Source organism: Schistocerca piceifrons, chromosome 1 (genome assembly GCF_021461385.2).
Source record: "Schistocerca piceifrons isolate TAMUIC-IGC-003096 chromosome 1, iqSchPice1.1, whole genome shotgun sequence".
NCBI lineage: Eukaryota > Metazoa > Arthropoda > Insecta > Orthoptera > Acrididae > Schistocerca > Schistocerca piceifrons.
In genome coordinates this window covers 200,624,280-200,652,252 of record NC_060138.1, presented here as the reverse complement: position 1 = coordinate 200,652,252, position 27,973 = coordinate 200,624,280, and the positions used below count along the sequence as shown (strand labels likewise).

The following is a 27,973-nucleotide window of genomic DNA, read 5'->3' as shown; positions in this document are numbered from 1 at the left end:
GCTCTGAAAACTAACTCATCTTTCTTCAGCCCGCTACATGATATCCCGTAGATATCGTGCAAATAAAATTATGGAAGACTGAATTGCACTCGGGTGTAGAAGCATTCAAGTTATGTAAAAAAATGAAAGAGCACTGACATTTATTTTTTATAAAATAATGGTCCATTTTGCACCTACAAGAATGAAGGAAAGCCCATTGAAGTAATATAAGAATTTGGATCATTAAGCAAATATTGTTTATTGGCAGTTTACTGTTTTACATGGACACTGAAACTTAAGTACTTCTTCGAAACCATCTATTCAGTATTGCTTTGTCTTCCAATACTGCATTAGATATTAATTGACTTTCTGTGACATTATTCAGGTTTTTAATTAATTAGTTTTTTGTGTTTTTTTTCTGAACATAAGATTGCCATCGTAGGTAAATAATGATTATCGTAAGAAGTAATTCGATTTGTATTTAATCACAATGTACCTTGGATAGTGTGAAGTATTTGTTATGTGCAATGATGTAATGACAAATAAAGTGGGGAAACACTGTCAATGTTACATTTTGCTTCAACAAAGTATTTAAAATAAAATAGTGCGTTTTAAATTTTTCTTTTGTATACCAGAATTTTGGTTTATGTCTGTGCTGACAGGCTTTCACGACTGTACTTACGGCCCTGATTGAGGAATGAGTGGTTTTGTGACAAGAAGATCTACTGGGATCCACTTGAGTTATGGTACTGAGAAGTTCCCGTTGTAGCTTTACTTCCCAAAGCAAAAAGTCAATTCATACTTTACAGAAAACATTTCACTGAAAAAAGAGGGAAAAAAATTAAACTGAGAAGTTAAATGGAACATTAAAAAAGTTGGATTCAGATGTTAAATAGAGCATTAGCAGTTTGATTGGCTTTATCGTCAGTAGAACTGATGTACAATTTTTGAAGTAATTGTAAGAATGAAGGGAAAGGCAGGTAATATACAATATGTAAAAAGAGCCAAGAGGAAACCAATGCCTGGATTTAAAGGGAGTAAGGAAGGGTGCAGTCTTTTTTTCTCTTCTATTCGACCTGTACTTCAAAGAAGCAGTGACAGAAAGAAAAGAAAGGTTGGGGACTAGAATTAAAATTAAAGATGAAATAATATCAGTGATAAGGTTACCTATGGCATTGCTGTCATCAGTGAAAACGAGGAAGAATTACAGAAATTGTTGAATGTAATCAGCAATTTGCTGAGCACAGAGTAGGGATTGACATTAAAGGAAAGAAAGAAAATAATGATAAGTAGCACAAATGAGATATGTGTCACCTTCAACATTAGAATTGGACCTTGAAGCAGGCTAAGCAAGAGGACATTTTCTGCCTGGACTGTTACTAAATGTATTTACTCAACATGATCACGTCTGTCTGTTTATTATGCCATTCTCAAGTGATAAGTGTAATACACTCTGTTCTCAAAATATTGACAAAATGATTTTCAAAAGATCAATAACAGCCCAGGGGGAGAAATATTGTCCCAAATAATTGCAAGACTGAATGCAAGTAAACATAGTGGAGAAATTCTAGTCATAGACTAGCATTGATACTTAATGTATTCATTTATTTGTTTGCAATATTCAAAGTTCTATCTTCCCCTACAGTTTTTACCCTCTACAGCTCCCTCTAATAGCATGAATGTTAGTCTTTGTTGTCTTGACACTCGTCATATCTTCTGTCCCTTCTTCTCATGTTTTTCACATATTCCTTTCACAGCCAACCCATGAATCACTTCCAATCATGAATCACTGTCCTAAATCATAATAAATTAAGTCCATAAATTCCAGTATATTGTGCTTCACTAGTTAATGTCCTTTCTCTGTACATACGAACCGTAACTTCCCGTCTCAGACATTCCCACTGTATTTCTGAGTGTAGAATTGTCAGCAAAATAGCTGTAAACAAAGAACTACCACCTAAAGGTTCATACAGAGAGACGAGTAGTAATGACTGAAATCTTCAAATACCAAATGAAGCACAGGAATGTCTCGTTACAGTGTTTGAAAATGTTCTATTCAAATGAGTAGAGGCCTGCCTATGTTCAGTGCACCACCCACATTGAGACATTACACAGATTTGGTCCATATATTTCACCTCTCTTTGACAAATATGGTTTCTACATTCAAGAATTTGTCAAATGAAACATTCTGAGAAACACCTCTACAAACTCACCCATACCATAATATTGTGATGCCTCAAATAGCCATTAATGATCATATACTAAAATAAAGAGACTATATTTAGACTTAAAAAATGTTCACTAGAATAATTTCTAAGGGAGATGTTGTGCGAAGCATACAACACACTCACTTAAAAGTTACTGCTTAGTGGGACTAAGAAAAATTGAAATGCAATTTATGGGGTAACAATATGAGATAAAAATATGATTTCTGCATAGATATTACCTCATAATCTTGGTCCAGAATTAGGCTCTGTTCCAGTACAAATGATTTGAACAGGCTGCCAGCAGGCATTAACAAAGAAATATGTTTCCATCACCTCTTATCATGGCATATTTCAAGTTAATGTCAGTACCATTGAGCCTTTATGGCAGAAAATACACATCTGAAAGGCACTATTTGGATTTGAATGGCCATGTCAAGTAAATTGTTTTTTCTGTAGTAAATAATACGTAACATAAACGAGTAATATGCACAGTAATTCCTTTCCATTTGCTGTAAGAAGCGAACTAAGGCTACATTCAATGAAACTGTTTTAGACAGTGGTTGTTACCCAATGCACTGCATTTGAAATTAACAAATGGTGAAAACACTTGAGAGTTGTAAGAGAATAAACACCCTCAATAATTTAAGAGTAGTGTTCATAGGAATATAAACTTTCAGGTTTTAATATGAATTCAATTTCTGTTGTATGTGCCTGTTGAATACTTCCAGTTGTTGCATGTGAATGAATTTAACGTATTGTGAAGGGCGTAATGTGGTATTATGAATATTGTGTAAATACTATATGTGCATGTCCACATTTTTTACATTCATGTTTCTCATGTTCTAGGTCAGAAGGAGGTAGCAATCGAGCTGTACAAGAAGGGCATATCTGAGTTGGAGAAAGGGATAGCAGTAGACTGTCTTGGAGGGAAAGGTGAAGTGTGGGAACGAGCACAGAGACTTCATGAAAAAATGAAGACCAACTTGGCTATGGCCAAAGATCGTCTTGATTTCCTGGGTATGTTTACAAACAAATGTTATGTTATATATATATAACTGTGAAGTGACAAGTATTCAGTCCTCCTTAAGAATTGTGTGACATATACTGTTCCTGTCCATAGTGGAGTCTTTAAATGTAGTGTTCATTTAAAATTTTGAAAACGTTGTTATGTAAAACTACTGTTTTCTCACTATCAGTGATTTTTATAACACAGCACTGAGAAAATAAAGAAACTCACTAAAATGGTTTTTTTGTTGTTGTCTTTGTCAAATTTCGGCACCAAACGGACTTATTTTTGATGTTGTATAGCCTTGCCAGTCCTGGACCAGTTTTGATGTGCATTGTCCGCTTTGTGATATCCATATTTTATTATATCTGTTCACCCATAATATTTAACTATTTGTTTCATGAAGCTCATCTTTTTAAATTGACAGTAAAAACATGTTTGTATTATTGTCTCCTGGTTGCTTCTTAGTTTGAACAGTTTCTTCCTGAATATCACTTGCAGAATTTTCATAAAATTTCTTTGTTCTCTGTTTCTTAAACTGATGTTGAACAGAAAGCCAGATGTGAAAATGACCTTTATGCACTACATTTTACTTACAATTTTTGTACCTAAGTTATTTTTTTGTCCCCAACCCCCACCCTTTTCTTTAAGTTGCCTCTCTGGAATAATTTCATAGGTTATTTACATTGTTTACCCTATAATATGATTTTACCGTGTGTGTGTGTGGGGGGGGGGGGGGGGAGGTCCACCTTTTGTTGTAGGCATTGGAATGTCTCATTTTAAGGTTTTAAGTAAATCCCAGTGGCCAAAGGTTTGTGCAGTTTCTTTTAACAGAGCAGTCTGTACAGTAATCTTAGCCAAACTGGGCTATCAGGAGTAATCTATGAATATTTTATTGACCATCTAAATTTTCTTTCATGTTTGAAGCTGCAACCAAGCTATCAATCCATGTTTCCAGTGGCATACATTCCTGATGGAGGCTGTAAGCGTTAGTATCATGCCACATTCCCTGTTGTTTGCTGAATGAACTAGTGTCATGCCATCGCTATGCTGGATTGGCCAGCCACACGTGTCCATAGGTCACCCATAGGAGGCAGGGGGGGGGGGGGTCACATGTTGGTTACTGCTGGCCATGCTTCAGGGAGTAGAGGACAGTTTAGTCATTTTAGAAAGTGACTAAACCTAAGCAGTCCAGCTTTCAGACCAGGCAGACACATTATCGCCATCTCCTCCTGTTTCTACTCTCCTTGATTGGCCACCAAGTAGCTCAAACCACCTACTCTTCTTCTTCATTTATTCAGCTGCCACCAAGATGGCAGATGCCTCCAAATTCTGGCCTCGACAAACACTTACATAAGCCATAATATCAGAATAGGATCAAAGTTTACTCGGGCTAAATTTCTTACGCCTGTGCAATTGGGTGTAACGATAATTTTTACAAAGAGTTTAATTTCATCGACTGACACTACCCATCTTTGTAATAGTGGAAAAACATCTCGGAGATCAATTAATGTAAATTTAAGAGTGCAAGACATTTCTAGTCAAGTAAGGGAACTTAGGCATCGACATGGTGGCATTTTGCTGGTACAGTGTAACCAATTTTTACTTGCCTTCACATTCTCTTAAACACACAAAAACAATTATTCAAGTGTTTGTATGTATTTATTGCTACAGTGTGGTACTACACGACTCAAATGAACCGTTTTAGTGGGTATTTAAATTATTTGAATTTCATTTCTGTTTTTATAAAAGGATACTGAAATTTAAGAAGGAAAAAGCATGTGTTGAACATAAAATAACATAATTAACGATTTAAGATGATTTCCAGAACAGTCAAATAAATGAGTCAGCTTATTTCATTTAATTAGAGTATCTTAGTATACTTCTGTTTTCATAATGTTTTATTTCTTTCCTTGTTTATTCATAATCCTCAGAGTTGTTTGTGATTTTTGGTTAGGAAGTTAGGTTTGTTTCTTCAAATTCTTCAGGCAGTAAACTGTGTTAACTCTGTGGAAGTTAGAGTGTTTCTTTTTGAGAACCCCCTACATTTTTCCCCCCATACTGAAACAAAATTTTCAGTTTTTATTGTTTCTTTTCCCCCTCATAGTCGAGATCTTGACTTAAAAAGAAATTGTTGAGTTTGTTTGGAAATGTAATTATTATATATTTTTAGTAGTCTGTAGACCACTCTGTTTGCAAGAGAGATCCTTTGCAAATGTGTAAATATATATTTATAAACAAAAAAGATAATTTTAAGTTAATATATGCTATAATGTCTGTATTTTCAGTTACACTCTCCAAAGTACCTCTGTACAGAGTACTCAGATGTGTGGAAAGGGAGGCTGTCAATTTAAAATCAAATTGTGAGATTGTCTGCATCACTATTCAGACTCGTCAACATTGTAGGTTCCTTTTCTTTCGCCCATCCCAACCCTTCCCTCATCCATCCAAAATTTCATTACTCCTATGTATGTCAGCTCCCGCATACCGTTGTTGTTGTTGTGGTGGTATTCAGTCCTGAGACTGGTTTGATGCACATGCTGCATGCCCTCGGGAAAAATTACGGCTGTAGTTTCCCCTTGCTTTCAGCCGTTCGCAGTACCAGCACAGCAAGGCCGTTTTGGTTAGCGTTACAAGGCCAAATCAGTCAATCATCCAGACTGTTGCCCCTGCAACTACTGAAAAAGCTGCTGCCCCTCTTCAGGAACCACACATTTGTCTCAACAGATCCCCCTCTGTTGTGGTTGCACCTACAGTACGGCCATCTGTATGGCTGAGACACTCAAGCCTCCCCACCAACGGCAAGGTCCATGGTTCATGGGGCATACCGTCTGTTAGTTTATTTAAAAATGATTTTCTAGTACATGGAAAGATTTGGGTATAATAGTTCAGGGGATACTACTACAGTATGATAGAAATGATGACAATGACAACAACAAAGTTACTTATTGTACAGCTACTTCTCACTCTGTGCACCAGCAAATTGTAACTTCTGTCGTCACATTTAGTTTTTGTCTCGGATGACCTACCAGCATTCTGCTACTCACTATAAATAGTGTTTATAATTTAATAATATGTCTGACAGTTTTTGCTGCTCACTTATTTTCAGCATCTAACCATGTAGTTGTCTTACAGTTACAGGCAACATAGCAAATATATATGGAATTTTGTTGTGAATACATTAAGTGACGATACATTATTACAGTGTATACTGTTATATATAAATTTTTTAAATTGTTCAGCATTGAATTAATATTGTCACTGGTACAATTAATATGCATAAAAAAGGCATGAATTATTTTCATTACGAAATAAGTCAATGTTTGGCATACCTGTATGTTCTAGAAGAAGAAGATGAGAATTATGACCACCCTGCAAGTTGGTGCACTACAAGAAAGGTCAAGTATGGGCAGTTGTGTAACATATCATTGGGTGTTGCCCATAGGGCTCTGTTTAGTTTAGGAAATGACCATATAGATTAGTATAGTAAGTGGAATAGCTGATGATTTTTCAGGCATAACAACATTTCAACTGCTTAGTGATTAGTTTGCATAAGTGATGGTGTTTCAAGCTTGCTAGTTTAATACTTGCTTTTGTTGTTCGTACTTTCCCCATTCCTGACATGCAATACACAGAGAATATGGTGTTTCAGTTAAGTTATAATCAGTTAATAATGTTTTAATCTGTGTTATAATATTTCTTTCAGAATGTTATGATGAAATGCATTTTTATACTCTTTATAGAGGTAAGTAGGTGACATTTGTAAAGCAATTGGATACTGTACGATTTTCAAAGAATTTAGCAGTTTTCTAGAAAGCCATGTTATTTTAGTCTCAATCCAGTTGGCTTATACCACACAATGCAAGTTTCAGTGATAAATCGGGATGCATGGAACAGCATGCATACCTAATATGTTAAAAAACGCGACGTATAAAAATGCAATTTTCTGGTGCTCATACCTCGGGTTCTGTTGGTGATAAGAAAGTAGGGTCATATGTTTTGGGTAGCCCTTGGGCTAGGGACCATTTGTATAACCCACAGAAGGATCATCTTTGTGTAACTACCCTACATCACAGTGCAAAGTATGAATATTGCACACTTCCCCTAGCTTCCCCTAGGTATGTTTTTGCCTTCACCAGCGGGCAAAAAACACAGCCGACAAGTCCAACAAGATTGCTGTGCAGCAGATGGCCAAATTTTTTGTGATATATTCTTGAGAGCCCAGCCTCGAACAATATTGAAAATTTTCTTTATATCTCTACCCATTTCCAAGATAAAGAGGTTCAAATTTACCCTACTTGTACATATAAAATATTCGTCTAAAACCCAGTGTTGGGCAAAAATGTAGCTACAGACTGATGTAGCAGAGAGAAATCATCCAGGAACCCCATGCTGTAGTATGAAGCACATACGTTTTGTTTTGTTGTTGTTGTTGTTTTAGCATATAAAATCCAGTCTGAGAATAAAATTGATTTTCAGTGATTTCAATTTCACATATATAAAATGCTAAATTTTAGTGATCAATGCAGTTTTCTTCATTATGAGTTACCTGCCTATCTGCAGCAAGGAAAATAAGGGAACCACCAAAAAATGCTCCTATCGAGCACAAAAATGTGAATATGTTCCTGTTTATTAAAAAAAACCTCGACTGAAAAGCGGGGTGCCAGCTGCCTCATTGTACCTACCTCAACACATTTAAAAATTTGCCCAAAAATTTTGGCATGCAAACATATTCACACTTTTTTATGCCAAGAGAGTGGCAGTGGCAAAGAGACAGGAATTTAATAGATACTGGAATATAGTAGACAATGGTTGTTTTATAGAAAGAATGAAGGAGACAATGAAAGTGTGAGAAAAAGAGATGGACACAACGACAGTGGAGCATAGTTCATAGTGAGAGAACAATGCTAGGAAAAGAGAGAGAGAGAGAGAGAGAGAGAGAGAGAGAGAGAGAGAGAGAGAGAGAGAGAGAGAGAGAAACACTGCCAGGGGGAGGGAAGAAAGTGGAAGTTGAAGTGGGTGAAGCAAGTGAAAATAAGATACAGAGTAGAGAAACCAGCATTGGGAAGGGACGAATGAGAGAGGAGTAAGAGAGAACAAGAGGGAGATAGTGAGAGATAGTAGAACAGATGTAGGGGACTGGGGCTATGACGTGGGAGACAGTTACAGAGATATATAGAGAGATAAGACAATGAGTTCAGCTGAATGAGTAAATGAGAAGGGCAATTGGGAGTGGATGGGTATGGGAGACTTACAATGATGGAACAGTGGGTGTGAATGAATTATAGTTGTGGGAGCTTGTGGAAGTTTGAGGTGAGTTTCATGTTTGAAAAAGTGTGAATATGTTCGCATGCCAAATTTTTTCGGAGAAATTTTAAGGGTGCTGAGGAAAGTAGGATGAGACAGATAGTATACCACTTTTCAGTCAGTCTTTAAAATCATCATCATCATCATCATCATCAGCCAATTCGATCACTAAATGATGTGGCCTCTTCAAGTCGTGGATTCAGATAGGCTTTCAGCAGTCCTCTCCAAGTGGAACGGTCTTGGGCAGTTCTCTGCCAGGTGCTACCAGCGATCTTCTTGATATCTTTGTCCCATCTGTCTGGTGGTCTTCCTCTAGGCCTCCGATGCTCTCTCGGACTCCACTCCAGTACTAGCTTCATCCATCTGCTGTCTTTTCTTCTCATGACGTGGCCAGCACACTGCCATTTCAAGGAGCCTACTGTCTCTAAGATGTCATCTGCCCTTTTCCTATCCTTTCTTGTATAGCCCAGCACTGACCTTTTCGTGGCTCTCCGTGCTGTCCTAAGCTTCCTTTTTGTAAATGAGTTCAGTGTTCATGTCTTGCAAACATACGTCAGCACAGGAAGAATGCAGTGATCAAATACTGTTTTCATCAGATTTACTGGCATTTTTTATCTGAATACTGTTGAGTTCCTCCCAAATGCTTGCCAGCCAAGCTTGATGAGCCAATAGATTTCTGACCTTACATCTCGCTTCATATTTTTCATATTTATAATCTGGCCAAGGTTGATATATTCACTGACTTCTTCTAATGGACTGTCCTTGACTTTCACATCTTATAAATAAACAGGAACATACTCACATTTTTTTGTGCTTCGGCAGCAGCATTTTCCCTGCAGGTTCTTTTAGACTCTCATCTTAGTTTGAATACCATTATAGCAGAGAAAATTTTCAGAATCATATGTTATAAAAAATTTTCAATAACCATGTTAAATGGTTTTGTGCACCTTTCACTGTTGCAGTATTTCATTATTTCCTATGTAAGCACTTATTTGACTCTATGCTCTGTTCTCATCATTGAGTCAGAATTGGAAGACTATGGTCTGTCGATGTAAATTACTATCACTCTTTGCAGTCGACCACTTAACAGTAGTTTAACACTAAAGCAGTTACAGTGTCATTTCTAGTTTTTTTTTTTTTTTTTTTTTTTTTTGGGGGGGGGGGGGGGGGGATATCAATACTGAAGGAATATAAGCCATTATGAGGCTCTGTCAATTTGTATACAAACCTGATCAATGATAGCTTGAAAATTTTCATGTATTTGTCAGTTCTTCAGTTGTTTATCAGGAGTTGTGAATGTGCTGCGGAAAATTTATCGGTATTCTGATGACAACACAACATCAATAAAAATGGACATATTCTCTGTTTTTTTCTCTTTGTTACACTCTTTGTAGGGTAGATGGAGGTTCATGACTCCATTGCCTAAACTTCCTTTTCAGAGAGGCAAAGAAAGGGTGTGTTGTTAGTCAAAACAGAAGATGCATTACCATTAATTTATGTATGTATGTATGTATGTATGTATGCTACAGTTTGTTACCCAGAATTCGTATAGATCAGTGAAACATCTTGAGGCTTCCGGATTGTATATTTTTATCTGTTAAGGAGTCTTGACAGGTGTCTCTTTGGGCACATATGTGTACATTATGTATGAGAGTGTTTCTGTTCTGCTGTAATCCCAAGTTACAGATCATTCATGTAAAGTCCCTTCCAATGGTTTTTATTTTAATAACCTTGCCAAGCATGCAGAGTGAAGTGTATCTACAATGAAGGAAATTAAAAAGAAAGTGGAAAAGAATTGCTTTGTATAACACCAAAAAAAGAGGTGGTGCATTGCATCTGTTGGATGAGAAATATGTTGTACAAAAATTGGAAAAGATTGTTAACTGAAAAATTGCTAAAGATATTTCCTTTTGTAAATTAAGAAGCTGTACGAAGTTTCTTTCTGTAACTGAAATCACTTGCTGTGAAAGAATTACTTTGTGCTGTTTGGTTTTGAAGCATCACCCTCAAACTGTTGAGAGTTGCCTAACCAAATGTTGTTTTTATATTTTGTGCAAAGATGAGTCTGATGCAGCTCTCCGTGCCTGTCCATTCTTACTGTGTCCAGCATCCACTTACCAACAAGGCTGACTGCCATACGGAGGACCCAGAATGAATTCCCAGTACTTTAAGGAGCTAGTTGACTGAGTTGTAATGGCCTTGGTCACAAAAACTGACAGTAGCCAGGAGGGTGATGTGCTGACCCCTTGCCCCTCCATACTGCATCCATTGACACCATTGGCAGAGGATGACATGGCATTTGATCAATACTGCTGGACCTGCCTGGATCTATGAACAGCTTGTGGTTACAGACACTGAAACCACTTCTGCAATCAAACCTGGGTCTCCCTCAACAGTTCCTCCCCCCCATCCTTCCCTCAATACCAATATTGACTAGGCATTAAATAATGAATCTCTAATGATATTCTGCTATTAATATGGCCATGCTTGATGCATGTTCATTATTTTTAGATATTAACTTCACCAAAATACTTCTTTGCACACAGTAGTAATTCATTTCTATGTTTCATCTGCAGAATACATGGCACCTGTGTTAGTCAGTCAGCTAATTCCATTACCTTTTTAATAGTACCTATTGCAGATAAGATAGATTTTTATGTAAAACATTTTACCCAGTTACTATAGGCAGGTGCATATAATTAGGCTATGCAGATTACTCAGAAATAATAGGTGACAATTTTTTTAAAATTTACTCCAACATGATGCAAATTTTCTGTAATGTATCTCGTCTGTGGTCACTCGTAAGTATTAATGAGGAAAAATGAGGTGTGTTTTTACTTTCTTAGGTTTGCTAGTTAAATTTTTCTCTCCATTTTATTTATGCATGCCATTTTTATTTATCACCATAACTTTACAGACAGTGTCAATGATAACACTTTTTGATGTCACCAAACTCTTTTATTATCTTATTATTCTTATCACTAATAAATTATGTTATCATCTTAATTTTTTGTATTTCTTTATTTGCTGTTTGCATGTTTACAATAACATTTCAGTTTAAGTTTGATTTTCATTTGTCTTTTTAGTTGGGCTGGTACATCTGAAACAACTGGCAGTAACGCCAGCCACCACAGCTACCGAGAGGCCAGGTCGCAGTCCCCGAACACGGTTGGCCTCCCATCCTCCTACCACAGCTTTGGCCACTCCTGCCCTAGAGCCTCTTCTCAATGGAGGCCCTGGCATTGCCACAAGAGTCAAGCCCCCCATCGCCAGTCCCTCGCTGCCTCCCTCTTCTGGCAAGCCTGCCCCCTCTGAAGGTACACGTCTGACTGAGGCAGAGCACAGTTTTACCAGGGCCACACCTCACACTAGTGGAAATGTATAACCATGCTTAATATGCTTGTGCCACTAACTCCTGCATAGCCTTTCGTACAGCAAAATTCATTTAAGTAATACCCAAAAGTTGTTGCTGGGCTGTAAATAGTCACTTGAATGCAGCTGAGTCTGATGTGTCATTTGATATTATACAAATTAAAATGATACATTAGAACTTCTTTGAGATGGTACTCTGCTTGTCAGATACTCCAGTATAATTAGGCAGTGATGTAGCAAGGCAGTACTTCATCTGGTTGGCAGCTGTCTTTTCCACCATTTTTGAATGCCCAAATCCTTTTTTATAATTTTTACTTTCATAATTTAATGTTGTGTAATAAAGTTCATTTTGTTTTTATTTTGGCATGTATTTATCTTCACATATGTGGCTAATAGTAACTTACAACAAAGTTGCATCAGTTGAGAATTTAGGATGAAATATAATATGCACATTAGGATATATCAATATGTCACCCAACAGAAGAGGTGCAGACAAACTGACAGAAACATAGAAAGAAGGAATGTTGAATAACTTAGCTTTTAGATAGGCTCCTTCTGCAGGGAGTGCGCCCCCCCCCCCCTCCCCCCTCATATATATATATATATATATATATATATATATATATATATATATATATATATATATATATATATACACACACACACACACACACACACACACCTCCCTAAAGCGTATGTGTGTGTGTGTGTGTGTGTGGGGGGGGGGGGGGGGGCGCACGCGCTCTCTACACACAATAATTTAGCATAGTCACTATGCTTTTGTGCCATATTTGAACCCAGGTATCAAAACCAGTGCGGGAATAAATCTGGGTTTTGCTTCTCGATTTTAAAGCTGTTTCAACCTCGTCCATGTGGATAGGGTATTGGGTGAAGAAGTCTCATAATGAAGAAATGGACACAGTAGACAAACTATGCAGCGGGTGGCGACAACATCTGTCACAGGTGCCAGTCTAGAATGTGCTGAGGAAGTGGTTTGAGGGGAGACATGCTACAGTTCAGTCAACAAGTTTAATCACTCTGAGAACAATGTGTCCAGAAGCAAGACCTTGCTTTTTTTCAAATTAGTTTTGATGCCAGGGTTCAGCTATGATGCAAATGTGCACAAATGCATGGTGACTGTGTTGAACGATAATGTTATATAGAGGACAGTTCAGCTAGGATCAGTACTAGTCTCTCTCTCTCTCTCTCTCTCTCTCTCTCTCTCTCTCTCTCTCTATCTCAAACACACACACACACACACACACACACACACACACACACACACACACACACACTGATAAAACAAAAAATAATTTTGTTTGTTACAGGGAAGCAAACTGATATTTTCTGTTGAAACTGGGTGTCCCATCATGAAAGATGTGATAAGAAGTATTTGTTTGGGCACATTCTCTCTGTCTCTCTCTCTCTCTCTCTCTCTCTCTCTCTCTCTCTCTCTCTCTCTCTCTCTCTCTCCTTTTTTTTTTTTTAAAAAGAGCGAGAGAGAGAGAGGAAATATCTGATGAAATACCAGAAAAATGTGTCTGACAACTTGTAGGAGGGGCCCTCAGTATATATAGTACTCGGAAGGAGTTTCTGTTTCAAAGCTAGGCAATTTGTTTCTTTCTATGTACCTGTCCACTGCTCGGTGCCTTCTCTGTTTTGTGACCAATGAATTATCCTCACATATGTATTGTAACCAATGACTTATTTTGAAGCATAAAGTTTCACAATTTGCATGTATGAAACTTTGTTACCACTATACTTCTTTTTATTGGTGTTGATATTACTAATTATTTATTAATTTTTATTACTGTTGCTGTTAACTGCTATAAAACCATATCCTTCATGTAACTCAATATTTGTCACAGACAGAAATGCACTGAAAACAGTGCTCACTTATATTTTGATGTAAAAACAGTCTTAGGTTTCAGATTTATAATTTATTACATGTTTCACCTGGGCAGAGTTTCATTAGATAATCTGAAAGTGCACAGGGAGGACAACATTATAGATACTATCAGGAGAATGTAGCAGATAAATTCAGAAAAGAGAAAAAGTATAAAATCTTTGGTATTCACATTAAAACTAATGCCATCAGTATAAGTCACATTGATAGGAACACAAGAACATAATATTTTGGAAATGAACAAGAAATAAACGTCATTTGGGTGATGAAAAAACAGAATGAAATAATTGTGTAAGAAATATGAGAGAGATGCAGTTAACTTAGCTACAATGACTAAAGCAGTCATAGTAGAAGAGAATACAATCATGCCTACGTGAAAATACGTGGCCCCCCCCCCCCCCCCATACAAGGCAGTGTCGCTGCTCCTTCTACTCTGGTAGATGTAGCTGTGTTGACTAAGAAGTTAGTTAATGCAGAAGGAAGGAGAGGGCACTGCACAGTGTGGCATGATGAGCAGAGTTAGTGATTATGGTTGAACAGAGAGAAAAAAAGAACATAGTCAAACTAGCATACATCCAAATACCATAAAGCTGGGTAACCAAATATCTAAACTATATGAATGTAATAAATCTAAATAAAAGAAATAAGTTGTACAGCAGATATAGTGAACTGAAAAGGGTGAAGGGTGGGACAATATTATCAGTATTGAGATATGGAAAAGTACAAATAGACAGAGAATGTGGTCAAACTGTATGCACGGGAAAGTAAAGTTTCGCTAAAACAAGGCAAACAGAAGTAAAAGAAAGTAAGGGCATTTGAAAGAAAGGAATCATCTAATGGTAAAAACTAGACTCTGAAAGGTGGAGCACAGTTGTAATGTTCTAAATATATAAAATATATATAGGAAGTTTGCTGTACTAGTCCGCCACCACATATGCTGTTGGCGTAAATTTCAAAGTGACAGATGCACCAGGCATTAATTTTAACACGAGTACCCAAGATTTCATACTTCATCTCTTTTCTGCACTTACCCTGTTACATAGTCTTGGCCGTATGGAATATGACCACACCAGTTATTTATAACTTTGTCCTCCCTGTGCACTGACAGATTATCTGATGAAGCCCTACCTGCGCAAAAACCATAATAAATAAAGTACAAATCTGCAACACACGACTGTTTTTACAATCAGCTTATAAGAAGGTTGTTGTACCAATCTGTCACCATGGAACGATATAGTCTTTATACTTAAATATAGGCTTTGGCAAGTGTTCTTTCATCAGTAATTGGAGAAGGAAGGAAAGGGAAAGATTTTTCAAAATTTATACTTTTCCTCCATGTTAAGTTTACTTGGGCAATATATTCCTCCACTGCATTATGTAATGCAGACATTTTATCTTTCACTTTGTAGCATCTCCTGATTTCTCTATACCTACATCTAGAGCTACTCTTCGCAAGCCACCTTATCGTGTGGTGGAGAGTACTTTGTGTACCACTTCTGCAGGTAGTTTTTTCTGTTTCTCCACTCTCCCCTCAAAGGATGTATAGTTGCAGAACAGGAAACGTCAAGTGAGATGACTAGGTTAAAAAAAGAAATTCACAAATTGACTTGGCATCATCACACTCATAAGATGTGTTGCACCAAGGTTGTCCGTGAATTAACTTACCATAATATTTATCTTCCAAATTCCCATTCAGCTGGTCCTGTTATGAGTGAATGTGCTATTCTTTAATGAACATTAAATTTGGAAATAGTGAGGATGGTTCAACGTTGCCACATTGTGTGGTCAGTTGTGACAGATACAACCAGTCAGAATAATCATAAAAATGCATTCTATTGTTCATTGGTTCATTTTGTCACCTTGAATCTACACCAGATAATTCTTCTCAAGTGATAATGCCACATGCAGACTTGATTGAGCATTGAAACACACTCTTAAAAGGAATATGGCAAACTGTTAATTGTTTAGTCCCCATGTTAGTTGTTAGATAGCACTAATTTGATTAAGTAACAAAACCTTTGAACAGGTATTGGCTAATATATGGTAGGCACCCAATGTTGATAGTGAATTAGCTGAAATGCATATCTAAGGTACAGAGAGAAAATCGCTAATCTAAAACATCACATTGCTGTTCATAATGTGCAGCTTAAAATAAAGCATAGAAATAGATATTTGGGAAATGGTTTTTTTAATTAGATTGAGTTGAGTACATTTGGCTGGTGTTAAATCCACAGCTTGTTATTGATGTACTCATTTGGTTCTCCATTGATCACCAATTAATAGTAATCACTTCATTCATGTAGCTAGTTGTGCTAGCTGCAGCTCTATTCAGCATGAGAGTGTAAAAACTCATGTAAAGTATAGCATCAGAGTTGTGTCTGGGAGAAATTATAATTTTGATTGAGTGTCCGTATCACACTCCTTGGAGAAGTCTGCTGCTAGCTGCGAATGTACCATGCCATTCAGATGGCACTGGATGTAGACTTTCACTGACTTTTTAACCTGCAAAAGCAAGCTTTTCTTTCAGAACATTCTAGTTGTACTAAATTGTCCAGTCACTATCATCTTCCAAACTTTATTAAAATTCATAACTCTGGTTTTAACTTATTTCACAGGTATCCAAACTTCCATTTTGCTGCAGTCCTTTACCAATTCGTAGTCATTATGCACATAGTTTTGGTGTGTCCGTTGCTATGCAGTGTTCTGATAAATACATGTGCATCACAGATTTATGTGCTAGTATCCTTACTCATAACTAACCACCGTCTATCATTCTTTCTGTGTGCGATACAAACCTTTTGTTTTTCTCAGGTGAGGAAAAATATTTCCTGTACATTTTATAAATTTCCCTAGCATTAATAATTTTATGTGAATGGCTGAACTTCTGGTTACACTACTACTAAATGAAACGCTTGAAAATGTTGCATTAGTTAGTTGGTGACATGGGTGCCAGGTGAATACGACAGAGGTATGTTTAACACTTAAAGATCGGATTACCAAGGAAGTGTCCCTTCTTGACAAATCCAGGAAGTTAATTTGTGTGTTTACTAGATGTATATAAGCATGTTTGTTTTGTATCTCTATATGTTTGGGTTTAATTTTTTTGTTTACCCTATGTGTTTACTTCGATTCGCAAAACCTACACGCACCACAATGTTTCTGAAGGCTGTGGAAACATTACCTGACTCTTTAACGTAACTATCTAATGCAGGTTGTGTGTTGATGGTTTTCGTGAAGAAGCTGATTCAAATCATGGTGGTGCAAGAAATACTGATCAACTGCGTTCTGCAAACAAAGCATGAAAAGATGGTGGTGACGAGTCAGTCCTTAATCACATAATTGTGAACCAACATTTTGGATTCAGCCCTAAACTTGTCAACTGTCTGTTATTGATTGAGATTACAAGACTCTTCTGGTGATCAGTTGTCATTTAAAGGGGGCATAAAGCCTGGTTGCCCTTTCAGTTTTGCTAGAGAGCTGTATGTTGAGAATAGCTTTTTCCCCTAGCTTCCATACATTATTATACTTGTCTACAACAACATAGAGTAAAGCTGAACTATAAAAAGAACTTGTCATGTGTGCTGCATGTAGGTCATTTTTAAAAAGTAACTCTGCCATTCTTTTTATAGCTGTGTCAGGGGACTTGAACTTGTTTATATGGTCATTCAAAAGTAACTATGACATTCACTTTTTTTAATACCATACAGGGAGGCAGAGTTAATGTTTAGTTGGATAACAGTTACTTAACCATCAAGGGTTTAATTTTCAATGGACTTCGAGCAGAACTGGAAAATCTGAAAGACAAATCTCAGATTTTAAAATTGCGAGGGAGAATAACTGTCCTATACTTACCTTCAGAAAGTAACTGACTGTCATGTGGTTGCTGCCCTCATTCTTACACAGCCATGTTGTGGCATCTCCAGTGCTCAGTCAGCAACTGTATAAGACAATGTTTCTGTCTTGAGACAGCCAGGTCAACTTCAACATCACAATAGTCATGTTCCACGCTATGTTCAGCTACATCTTGTTAAAACACATTTTCATCTATATAGTGTCGTTGTTGTTATTAGGCTATCCCAAATCTGTTAGCCTTCGTGATCATAGAGGTGTCATTGAATACCATTTTATATCCGTTTTCAAATGCATGTTTACCTACCACAAATTTCTCTGGGTAGCTTAGTTACAGGCACCTCTGCTGTCGTGAAGTCTAATATTTTCGTGGATAACGTAATTAAAGAAGCTATAGAGACAAAAACTGTGAAAGCTGCAAATCACTTTCATTCTTACTAGTGCTGAACACACTGTGGAACCTGATCATATTGAGGTTAAAGGTGGTGCAGCACATGAGAGAGGGAAACATTGCCTTATATGTTGGTGAACTGAGTCCTGATGATGTCATAGCCAGTACCGCAGCAGTCAGCCAAAATCTCGTGTGTGTAACCAGTTGACGTGTCTGGAAGACCGAGGAGATTTTATTCACTTGTCTTCTTTAAAAGGATCTACCCTGAGGTGCGAAAAGTCATGGAATAGCAATATGTGCATATACAGATAATGGTAGTATCACGTAAAAAAGTAATAAAAGAGCAGTGCATTGGTGGAACTGTTGTTTATACTCGGGTGATTCATGTGAAAGGATTTGTGATGTGATTATGACTGCACAACAGGAATTAATAGATTTTGAACACAAAATGGTAGCTGGAGCTTGATGCACGGGACATTTCATTTCTGAAATTTAGGGAATTCAATATTCCAAGATCCACAGTGTGAAGAGTGTGCCAAGAATACCAAATTTCAGGCATTACCTCTCACCATGGACAGTGAAGTGGCTGATGGCCTTCACTTGTGACAGAGAGCAGCAGCATTTGTGTAGAGTTGTCAGCGCTAATAGATAAGCAACACTGAATGAAATAACTGCAGAAATGAATGTGGTGCATACAGTGAATGTATCAGTTAAGACAGTGCGATGAAATTTGGCGTTAATGGGCTATGGCAGCAGATAACCCAACGCGGGTGCCTTTGCTAACGGCACGACGTTGCCTCTCCGGTTCCTGTGACTATATCGGATGGACCCTAGACGACTGGAAAACTGTGGCCTAGGGTTGGATGAGTCCAGATTTCATTTAGTAAGAGCTGATAGGTTTAGAGTGTGGTGCAGACCCCACGAAGCCAAGGACATAAGTTGTCAACAAGGCAGTGTGCAAGCTGGTGGTGTGGTATGGTCTTTCTGTTTACATCAAATAGACTGTGTCCTCTGGTCCAATTGACCTGATCATTGACTGTAAATGTTTATGTTCAGCTAGTTTTTCCCAAACAACAATTGAATTTTTAATGACAACAATGAACCATGTCACTGGGCCACAGCTGCTTGCGATTGATTTGAAAAACATTCTGGACAATTCGGACGAATGAGTTGGCCATCCAAATCACCTGAAATGAATTCTATCAAACATTTATGAGACACAATCAAGAGACCAATTCATACACAAAATCCTGCACCAGCAACACTTTTACAATTATGGACAGCTGTAGAGGAAGCATGCCTCAGTATTTCTGCAGGGGACCGCCAACAACTTGTTCAATTGATGCCATGTCGAGCTGCTGTACTATGCTGGATGAAACAAGGTCCAACACTATGTTAGGAGGTGTTCCGTGACTTTTGTCACCTCAGTGTACAATCAGAAAAGTGTGTGTCTAATAATGATCTCTTGGAATACATCAGATATAACCTTCCTTTAATTTATACAATGGCTAAGTACTGGAAAATGAAATCTGATTCCTGAATTTTGTGGAAAGGTATGCTAAGGAATGTAGATTGAAGGGAAGCTGGCAGACATGAAGATCAAAACACAAGAAGGCGGCAATAGGAAATTTGTTGAAACATGAACTTGGGAACTGGTAATGCAAGAAAACTGAGCTGTGGTTCATTGTCTGATTCCAAAAAGACTCACAATAAGTATACATAATTCCATCTAGTGTTGCAAGCTTCAACAATGTCAGCTTATTTAGAATAAGTGAAATTATTGTATTGCTCTGGCATTTAGTTTCTGTCAGCAACGAATGTGAAATGGTAGCATTTCAGTGCAGTCTCCCTGTGCCCCCAACGCCCCGCCGGCAAAGAAAAAAAAAAAAGAAAAGAAAAAAAATAATTCCAAATGTGAATTTGATTTGGAATGTGGTGATTATTCTCATTCTGTTGCTATGAGCTGTTATTGGTTCAGTTAATTCAGACACTAAAGGAATCCTCCGAAGATGAAAAATGTTTCTGCCACACACAGTGTCTGCCCCTTCGGGAACCTATTAGTGTTTGAAGAGGACATCTGCATTATCTTGCACCACTTGTGAATTTTTGGGATTGGCTTGCCCCAAAGATACAAGGTGGTTATAATTAAACTTTACCTATTTAACACTTGATGAAGTGCGAAATAATTACCGTACAAGTACCCAACTTGGTAGCATTAATGTGCAGGGTGTGGGTTGCGTGATTTCCAAGCGTCACAGCACCACCGTCAAGTTCCAACTATGCCCACCAGGTGCTGTGATCAGCCATTGTGATTCTAAGTTTCACACATCTGACCAGTCGCAGTGCACTCGTTGACATGTCAACATGAGCTTGGACAAAAGAAGCAGAAAATTATTGGTGCACACTGGACTCGCATTCGAGAGGACGACAGTTCAATCCCGCGCCCGGCCATCCTGATTTAGGTTTTCTTTGATTTACCTAAATCGCTCCAGGCAAATGCCGTGATGGTTCCTTTGAAAGGGCACGGCTGACTTCCTTCCCCATCCTTCCCTAATCCGATGAGACTGATGACCTAGCTGTTTGGTCTCTTCCCCCAAACAACCCAACCCAACACAACCATTATTGGTGAAGCTATATTATCAAAACAACAGTAATGCTGCAGATGCAATTCGAGAGTATTGTCAACCGAAAGGATTACAGAAGGGTCCTCTTTCTCCACCTTCTGTGCGGAACATGATGAAGTTGTTTGAATCAAATGGAGAACTGGATGTCGCTCTGGGAAGAGGCCGACTACCAGTTGCACCACAGGTGGTTGATGAAATTGCTGTTGCTATGGCAAACAACGCTGTGTGCAATTCCTGATCGTCAGGCAATGCACGTACTGTGTCACGGCAGTTGAACATCCTGTAGCACACTGAATGGAAGGTGCTTCAAACCGTTCTCAAATGGTATCCGTACAAGATGCATATCATACAGCAGATTGCAACACACGACGCACAACGATGTGTTGACTTCACTCTCCACATTCTCGCAAGGTTTGAAGTTGACGACTATCCTATGAACAGACTGAGCTAATTTTTCTCTGACAGGTCAGGGGAACACACGGACTTGCTGAGTTTGGGTATCCTCACCTCTAGTCACTGTGCATGGAGCTACTCTGTATGGTGAACATGTCACCGTATGTTGCAGCTTCATGGTTACGTTCAACATTAACCCATTGTTTTTTGAACAGGTTGGTGCTCAAGGACCACAGATGTACAGTGTGACTGGCCAGTGTTACCGTGATGTGCTTCACCAGCATGATGTCATACCCATCCTACAGGAGACAGACACATTGAACTCAACAGTTTTCATGCAAGTTGGGGCTCCATAGCACATTGCTCGTGAAACTCAACTGCTTCTCCAAAACACAATTGAAAATGATTGAATTATTGGCCAATCGTTTCCAAATGCTTGGCTAACATGATCACGTGATCTCACTCCCTGTGATTTCTGGTTGTGGGGCTACCTGAAGGACAGGGTGTACCAGGGGAACATTCACACATGTACTGATCTGAAACTGAGCATATCAAGAGGGGTAGCCAGCATATCTACAGACATGCTTCCATCTGCTGTGCGGAATGCAATCTTGCACTTTCTGACTCTTCTGGACACTGATGGGTGCCATATTGAGCCCATTTTGTTGCGCGAGTGGCACCGGTATTTAATAACTAGCACATCAAAAGTATTTCAGTTGAATTGATTCTGCCTTATTTCTCTTCCTCATGTCCTTGACATTAATGCTACCAAGTTTGGTACTCGTATGGTAATTATTTTCTGCATTATAACATGTTAAATAGGGAAAGTTTAATCATAACCATATGGTATTATGCACATTACCTTTATCTCAGAAAGGTAACACACATTCAACAGATACTTAATGGTTTTAATTTATACTGCCTAAATTTCTTGTTCACCATTGTGCTTGGTGATTAAATTTAGCTATGGCAATATAACTTGGAGACTTATGACTGGAGCTTTTCAAGAAATGCTTGCTAAACATTGGTGAAGGAAACAGAAAGTACAGGCAATGCAATGATACACTCATCCTACAGATACACCACAATCACTTGGAGAGGGTAGGAGTAAAATAGCAGATTGAGATGCTGAAACATGACTATCAAAGCTTTTCATAAGAATAGATTAGAAACAACTGAACACTGTAATAGCTGGTGCCGTTATTTGTGTTAGGTGGTTGTTATTCTTATGCAAACAAATATTGTTAAGCAGCTTTGGATACTGTAATAGCACAATATAGGTAGGCTACTGTTGTTTATAATAGAGTTTGTATGCTAACACACTACCTTTGAAGGGCATGTAATGTTAGGAAGTGGAAGGGAACAAAATTTAAAGAATACATCATAGGACTACAGTTATAAAAAAAGGGCAATTGTGGATAAATTTTGCTGCTGTCTGAACTGTAAACAGAGCAGAGGATGGGAAAAGGTGAAAGTAGCTATCTAAACATGAATAATCAGCAAGTGGAATGATTGCCTTCACATATTGGTCTTAATTCAAAAGCTGTGAACAGCTATTTTTTTGTGCAAGACTGAGGCGAAACGTGGGAGCCACATCACTTGCTCCTTGTGACTACTGTTACAATGAATTGAGTGGTTCCAACACCACCTATGAGGTACCTCAGATAAAGTTAAAAATTGGTCACCATCTACATACTTGCAAATTGCAATTATGTTAACATTAGTGACACTCAACTGTCATTGCTGTTTGTGAGGTTTGGTTGATACATCATCATGGTCCTGGCAAAATTGTTAGAGCAATTGAAACACTTCACCATGTAGTCAGTCTATCCAGAATTTTACCAAGCTTGATATCCTCTTTGATGAGAAAATGAATAATAATGCTTTGTGCAACAGGTGGCTGCACTTTGTACTTGTTTTTTTTTTCTTTTCTTTTAAGAAACATTTGCTACAGAATGAAACTAATGCTTGCCAGTTCCATATTTATCACATACCCACATCTGATGCATACCTACAGTGAGCACCCCCACACCATTATTGGCTCTTTCCATATCCATAGCATGCACTTCTGGTCTAAATTCGAATGATATTTGTATGCTGTTATTCTGTTTATCATATCTTTTTAGCAAAATGTGTTAAAGATTTGTGTAAATGACTTATTGAATTGGGTTAACTGAAGTAGAATTAAAATGAGGTAAGACAACAACAGTTCTAATGCTACAAGCTTCTCGCCACCACTCTTCTTTTTATGGTTATCTGTTTTTAAGTCAATGAGTAATTACTGGTGTTTAGATTGTCATCTTCAAAAGTCTGAAGGATGTTACCCCAGCCCCCTCCAACTTCAGTTTTATTGAGATTTGATTTGTTGGTAGCTGCTATTTTGCACCTAAATCATTAAAAATAGGTTTATTGAATGAGTTTTGAAATTGACAATTTTGTCATTCCTATTTTTTATAGTAATTTTATTTTGTATTTGTTTTATACTCAAGTTAACAATTTATAATGAAAGAAGAGGAAGAAATGAAGTAATAGATATTGCTGCTCAAGAAAGCTTACACTGTGTTACAGCTCTCGGGCGGAAGCTCACCATACCTGCACGGAGGACAATTGGGTCTTCGGCTAGTAAGAGTCAAACGTTACCCAGAAGTATGGGGTCACGTTCACAGACATCATTAGGTTCATCAAGACCTGGGAAGCCTCAATCCACACCACCTGTTGTCAAAAGACAACTTTCAGTAAGTATACAAATTAAAGAAATAAATTACTTTATATTCCATTGAATTTGATTCTTAATTGTGACTTTATGTTGTATGGCCAACAGCAAAGTGAAACATTGTGGATCAGCTTTTTTCCTGTCTATGCAATGCTGATAACTGTGACCAGTTATTTATTTACATGTATGATGGGTTATAATTGTGGTCTCCTGCTGAGATGTGGAACGACTCAGTCAGTTTACAGCTATAGCTACAACGTTAACAAATGGAATATGCTGTCTGCTACAGAGTGAAACCTTCATTTTGGTGAAACCAGTAGATGCGTCTGATGTTATCTTTCAGCAGTGCAATAGCTTTTTCACTTGTGCAAGTATCAATTGTGCCTCACCTTGTTTGAATATATTTATATAAATTTTGCTTTGATGAAAACGCTTACCATAATATACTGGAAGATTTTCTTCAACATCAGCACCTGGACTTCAGAGGACACAGATTCTTAATTAGTGTGCACCACAAGTGGTGTAGAAATTGTAACTTGGATTTGATTAACATGGCACTGCAGTCGATCATTCAAAAAGTGCATTTTAATGGCTTCATAAAGGAAGCAAACATTCAAACAACCTAACTGATACAGTCAGTTGACTATTGTCACATCTTAAGCAGATGTCTACAAGATGATTGTGGATGAGCACCACATAACATTCTTACAGTCTGTTTTTGAGCAACAAAGTCTTCTTTCTTAAATATAAGTTACCCGAGAACATTATTCCGTACAACATTATCGAATGAAAATATGCATAACATGTCAATTTACTGATTTATCTCTTCCCAAGCTTTGCAGTGAGCAAATGTGGTTGAACTAAGTTTCCACTGTATTTATTATACCCTCTCCAAGTGCTGCACTTCTCATTGGCGTAGTACTCGTACATGTGCAGAATTGAATATGTTGTGAGTTTTTGAAACTGAGGGCGAGACCATTCACAAAAAAAACCATCAGTGAAGATCTTTGTATACCATTTCTTCTGTTTCTTTATGTAGCCTTGGACTGATTACAACAGTAGTGTCATCTGCAAAAAGAACTAATTCTGCTTGTTGTATATTAAACAATAGATCATTTACATACATGAGGAACAATCGCGTAACTGAGATGAGATTGAGCCTTGGGAGCTCCATACGTGATAGCTCCACATTCAGAATTATGTCGCCAGACTATAGTGGTTGTATTATTAAGTACAACCTTCTGCATTCTTTTTGTTGGATATAACATTACCCATCTGTTGGCTGTACCATCAGTCCCATAATACACTGATTTGTATATGGGAGTAGTGTGATTCGCTCAGTCATATGCCTTAGACAGTCACAGAAAATACCAACTGGTTCTATTTTATTATTTAATTCTTGTAAAAACTGGTGAGTGAACTTGTAAATGACATTCTCAGTAATGCAACTCTAATGAAATAATAAATCAATTTCTCAAAAGTTTTGGAGAATATCAGCAATGAAACATATCGGTAGTTATTGACATCTGTTTTATGACATTTCTTGATCTTTCCAGATGTGTGTGTGTGTGTGTGTGTGTGTGTGTGTGTGTGTGTGTGTGTGTGTATGGTTTTTTTAAGGAAGGAAAATTTTTTTATGCTCTGATGTCTATAGGTGATTTTTATATGATTTTAGAAGCATGATTTATACAAATATAGTAACCATTTTCAATAAATACTAGGGACATTTGGCTTCTTTTTATGGACTAAAATAAATAATTTTGAAGTCTTCACTGTTGTAATAAATCAACTAATAATTTAATAATTAACATGCAAAATAACAATATTAACATTCAGTTATAAAGTAGAATATAACTAACCAACAACTTCCGTGAATTCTGGTGGTCTCAGACTGCTGTGCACTGCTACATTCACTTGTTCATATTTTTACAGTGTTGCTCAACAGTTCGAGTGCTTGTGCATGATGAAAAGATTGAACATTCACATATTGTATATGACATTTCCATTGAGGAAAAATGTTTCTGTTGCAGCTAAATATTAATGTACACAATTGTAGCCACAGGGTCTGAAAGTGTTAAAGAGGAGTTTAACACTGGCATATTTCGGTCTTTCTGGAAAAATGCCTTGAGTTAGTGATGCACAACATATCTCAGATAAGACTGAACTTATTATATGGGAACAAATCTTTAGTATTGTATTGGAAACACCATAAAAACTAAATGAGCTTTTATCTTTGAGACATTGTATAATTTTCTTAATTTCAGGAAAAGAAGTTGGCGATACATTCATATGATTGAATTTTATGAGGATGTTCTTTCATTATTTGAAATATAGGGTCCAAGTAGCTCTCCAGTGCGACGATACAGTGGAAGTGGTAGCGGCCCATCAGGTGGAAAGAGCACTCCGTCACGTAAAACACCACCCCAATCCCTGAAGGGTGTTGACCCTAAATTAGCACAGATAGTGCTTGATGAAATTTTAGAAGGTGGTACATCCGTCCAGTGGGAAGATATTGCTGGTCAAGAGGTAAGATAAATGTTCTGAACCAAAATTTCCTTTTTTTCTAAAATTATGTACCGTTACATAAGAAATTGTGTCTTCAGGAAGTCTGTCTCTTCTCTTTTTTTATTGACGAGCTGTTTTGTTGCATGTTTAAATTGTGATAAAGAATGATGATTAAAAATTTAAGTCTAACTTTTGTAGCCTGGATTTTTTTCTGTGTGTGTCATTTCTTTTTTTCTTTTTCTTTTTTTTTGTTATTTTAGTATGTTGGAAATTGTTTTGTTATAAAAAAACCAATATAAACTGCTATTTTTCAAAACTAGATTGAGATTAATAATAATAATAATAATAATAATAATAATAATAATAATAATAATGTTAAATAGGAATTAATTTCTCCCTTTTGAATTTCAACCAATTTCTGAATGTGTGATGGAAACATCTCAGGAATGAACTAATCCAGGAGGTGTCCTGAAAAGATGATCCCCTATCACTTTAGGCAACGTAGTTTGTTCTGCAGATTCCAATGAGTCGAAATCTACATGCAAAAGTGACTCTGGGCATTCTGAAAACCCCATCACAATTCGGACCCAAAAAGGAATGCTTTCTTGGAACACTGAACACACATTCCTTTTTAATAACTGGAAAAATAAAACAACTGTCAAAAACTTTAGATGAAGAAACAATATCTGTTTCGCCATTACAGGAAACACTGTTTCCAGATGACAATACTGTGGAATACAAGAACCATCACATCTTTAAAGGTAAACTAGTAAATAGTTACCAACAATGTATTCCACATCTAGGAATGGCATTTGCCATCAGTTGTTAAATGGTGGACTCAGTGACAAATTTTTATTCTCTGTCAGAGAGACTGGCACTTCTATTATAGCAGTGTGGAAACAAAAATTACATGCTGATTAACTGCCATGCTCCCATAAATAAAGACAATAAAAAGAACCCAGATAAAGTGGAATATTTTGCGAAACCTTACAAATTGAAGTATCCAAAATCCCAAATGAAAATGGAAAAATATTATTTGGAGAGCTTAAAGCTCAAATAGGGAAAGGGAAAGAATTTTGAAAAGTTGTGAGGCTACCCAGCACACAAAAGAACCAACAGAAATAGTGAAAGATTGTCTGCGCAAAACTTCAACTTAAAACTGACATCCACATATTCCAGAAAGTTCCCCAGGAAAGAAAAAAAAGCTTGGAGATCACCAGATACAGATTTAGGAGAGCTCCAAATTGATCATGGTAGGATTTCAAATAGGAACATTAAAGAAATGGTGTACGTCAAGGGGAAGAAAGGAGAAAATATTGAAATAGACTACTGCTTGACGACAGTTAAGTTAAAATTTATACCCAAATGCAAGTATAGGAGCCAGAGAAATAAAATATTTAAAACTGACAAAAAGAAATTACGTATTTTCCATGACAAATTAAACAACTTACAAACTATAGATGGGAAAAATGACAGTGCCAGAGTAATAGATGCTGCCATGTAAAAACCCCAATGGAAAAGAACAAGAAACATGGGTGGTAGACTAAAGACTGTAAAGATTGAGAGCATGGAAAAGACGGCATTCCATAAAGAAATAAGTTCATTATTTGGAATTCATAAACCAAAGCAATCAAATGACAAAGATTTGGGATCTGCTAAGAGAAATTTTGAAAATTATCTTCTACATGATATTCAGGGCAACTTAAAAACAACACAAGAAA

General features: G+C 37.3%; 1 protein-coding gene across 2 annotated transcripts in view; it reads left to right on the top strand.

The window, feature by feature from the left end:
• Positions 1-27,973, top strand: part of LOC124711151 (spastin) — a 484,594-nt gene that overhangs the window by 425,314 nt on the left and 31,307 nt on the right. The window contains exons 2-5 of one of the 2 annotated variants that reach the window (XM_047241055.1): positions 3,033-3,203; positions 11,586-11,816; positions 23,603-23,769; positions 26,082-26,273. In XM_047241055.1, coding sequence (XP_047097011.1) covers positions 3,033-3,203; positions 11,586-11,816; positions 23,603-23,769; positions 26,082-26,273 — 761 coding nt within the window. The remainder of the gene's footprint in view (positions 1-3,032; positions 3,204-11,585; positions 11,817-23,602; positions 23,770-26,081; positions 26,274-27,973) is intronic. The other variant, XM_047241064.1, reaches the window with a different exon arrangement.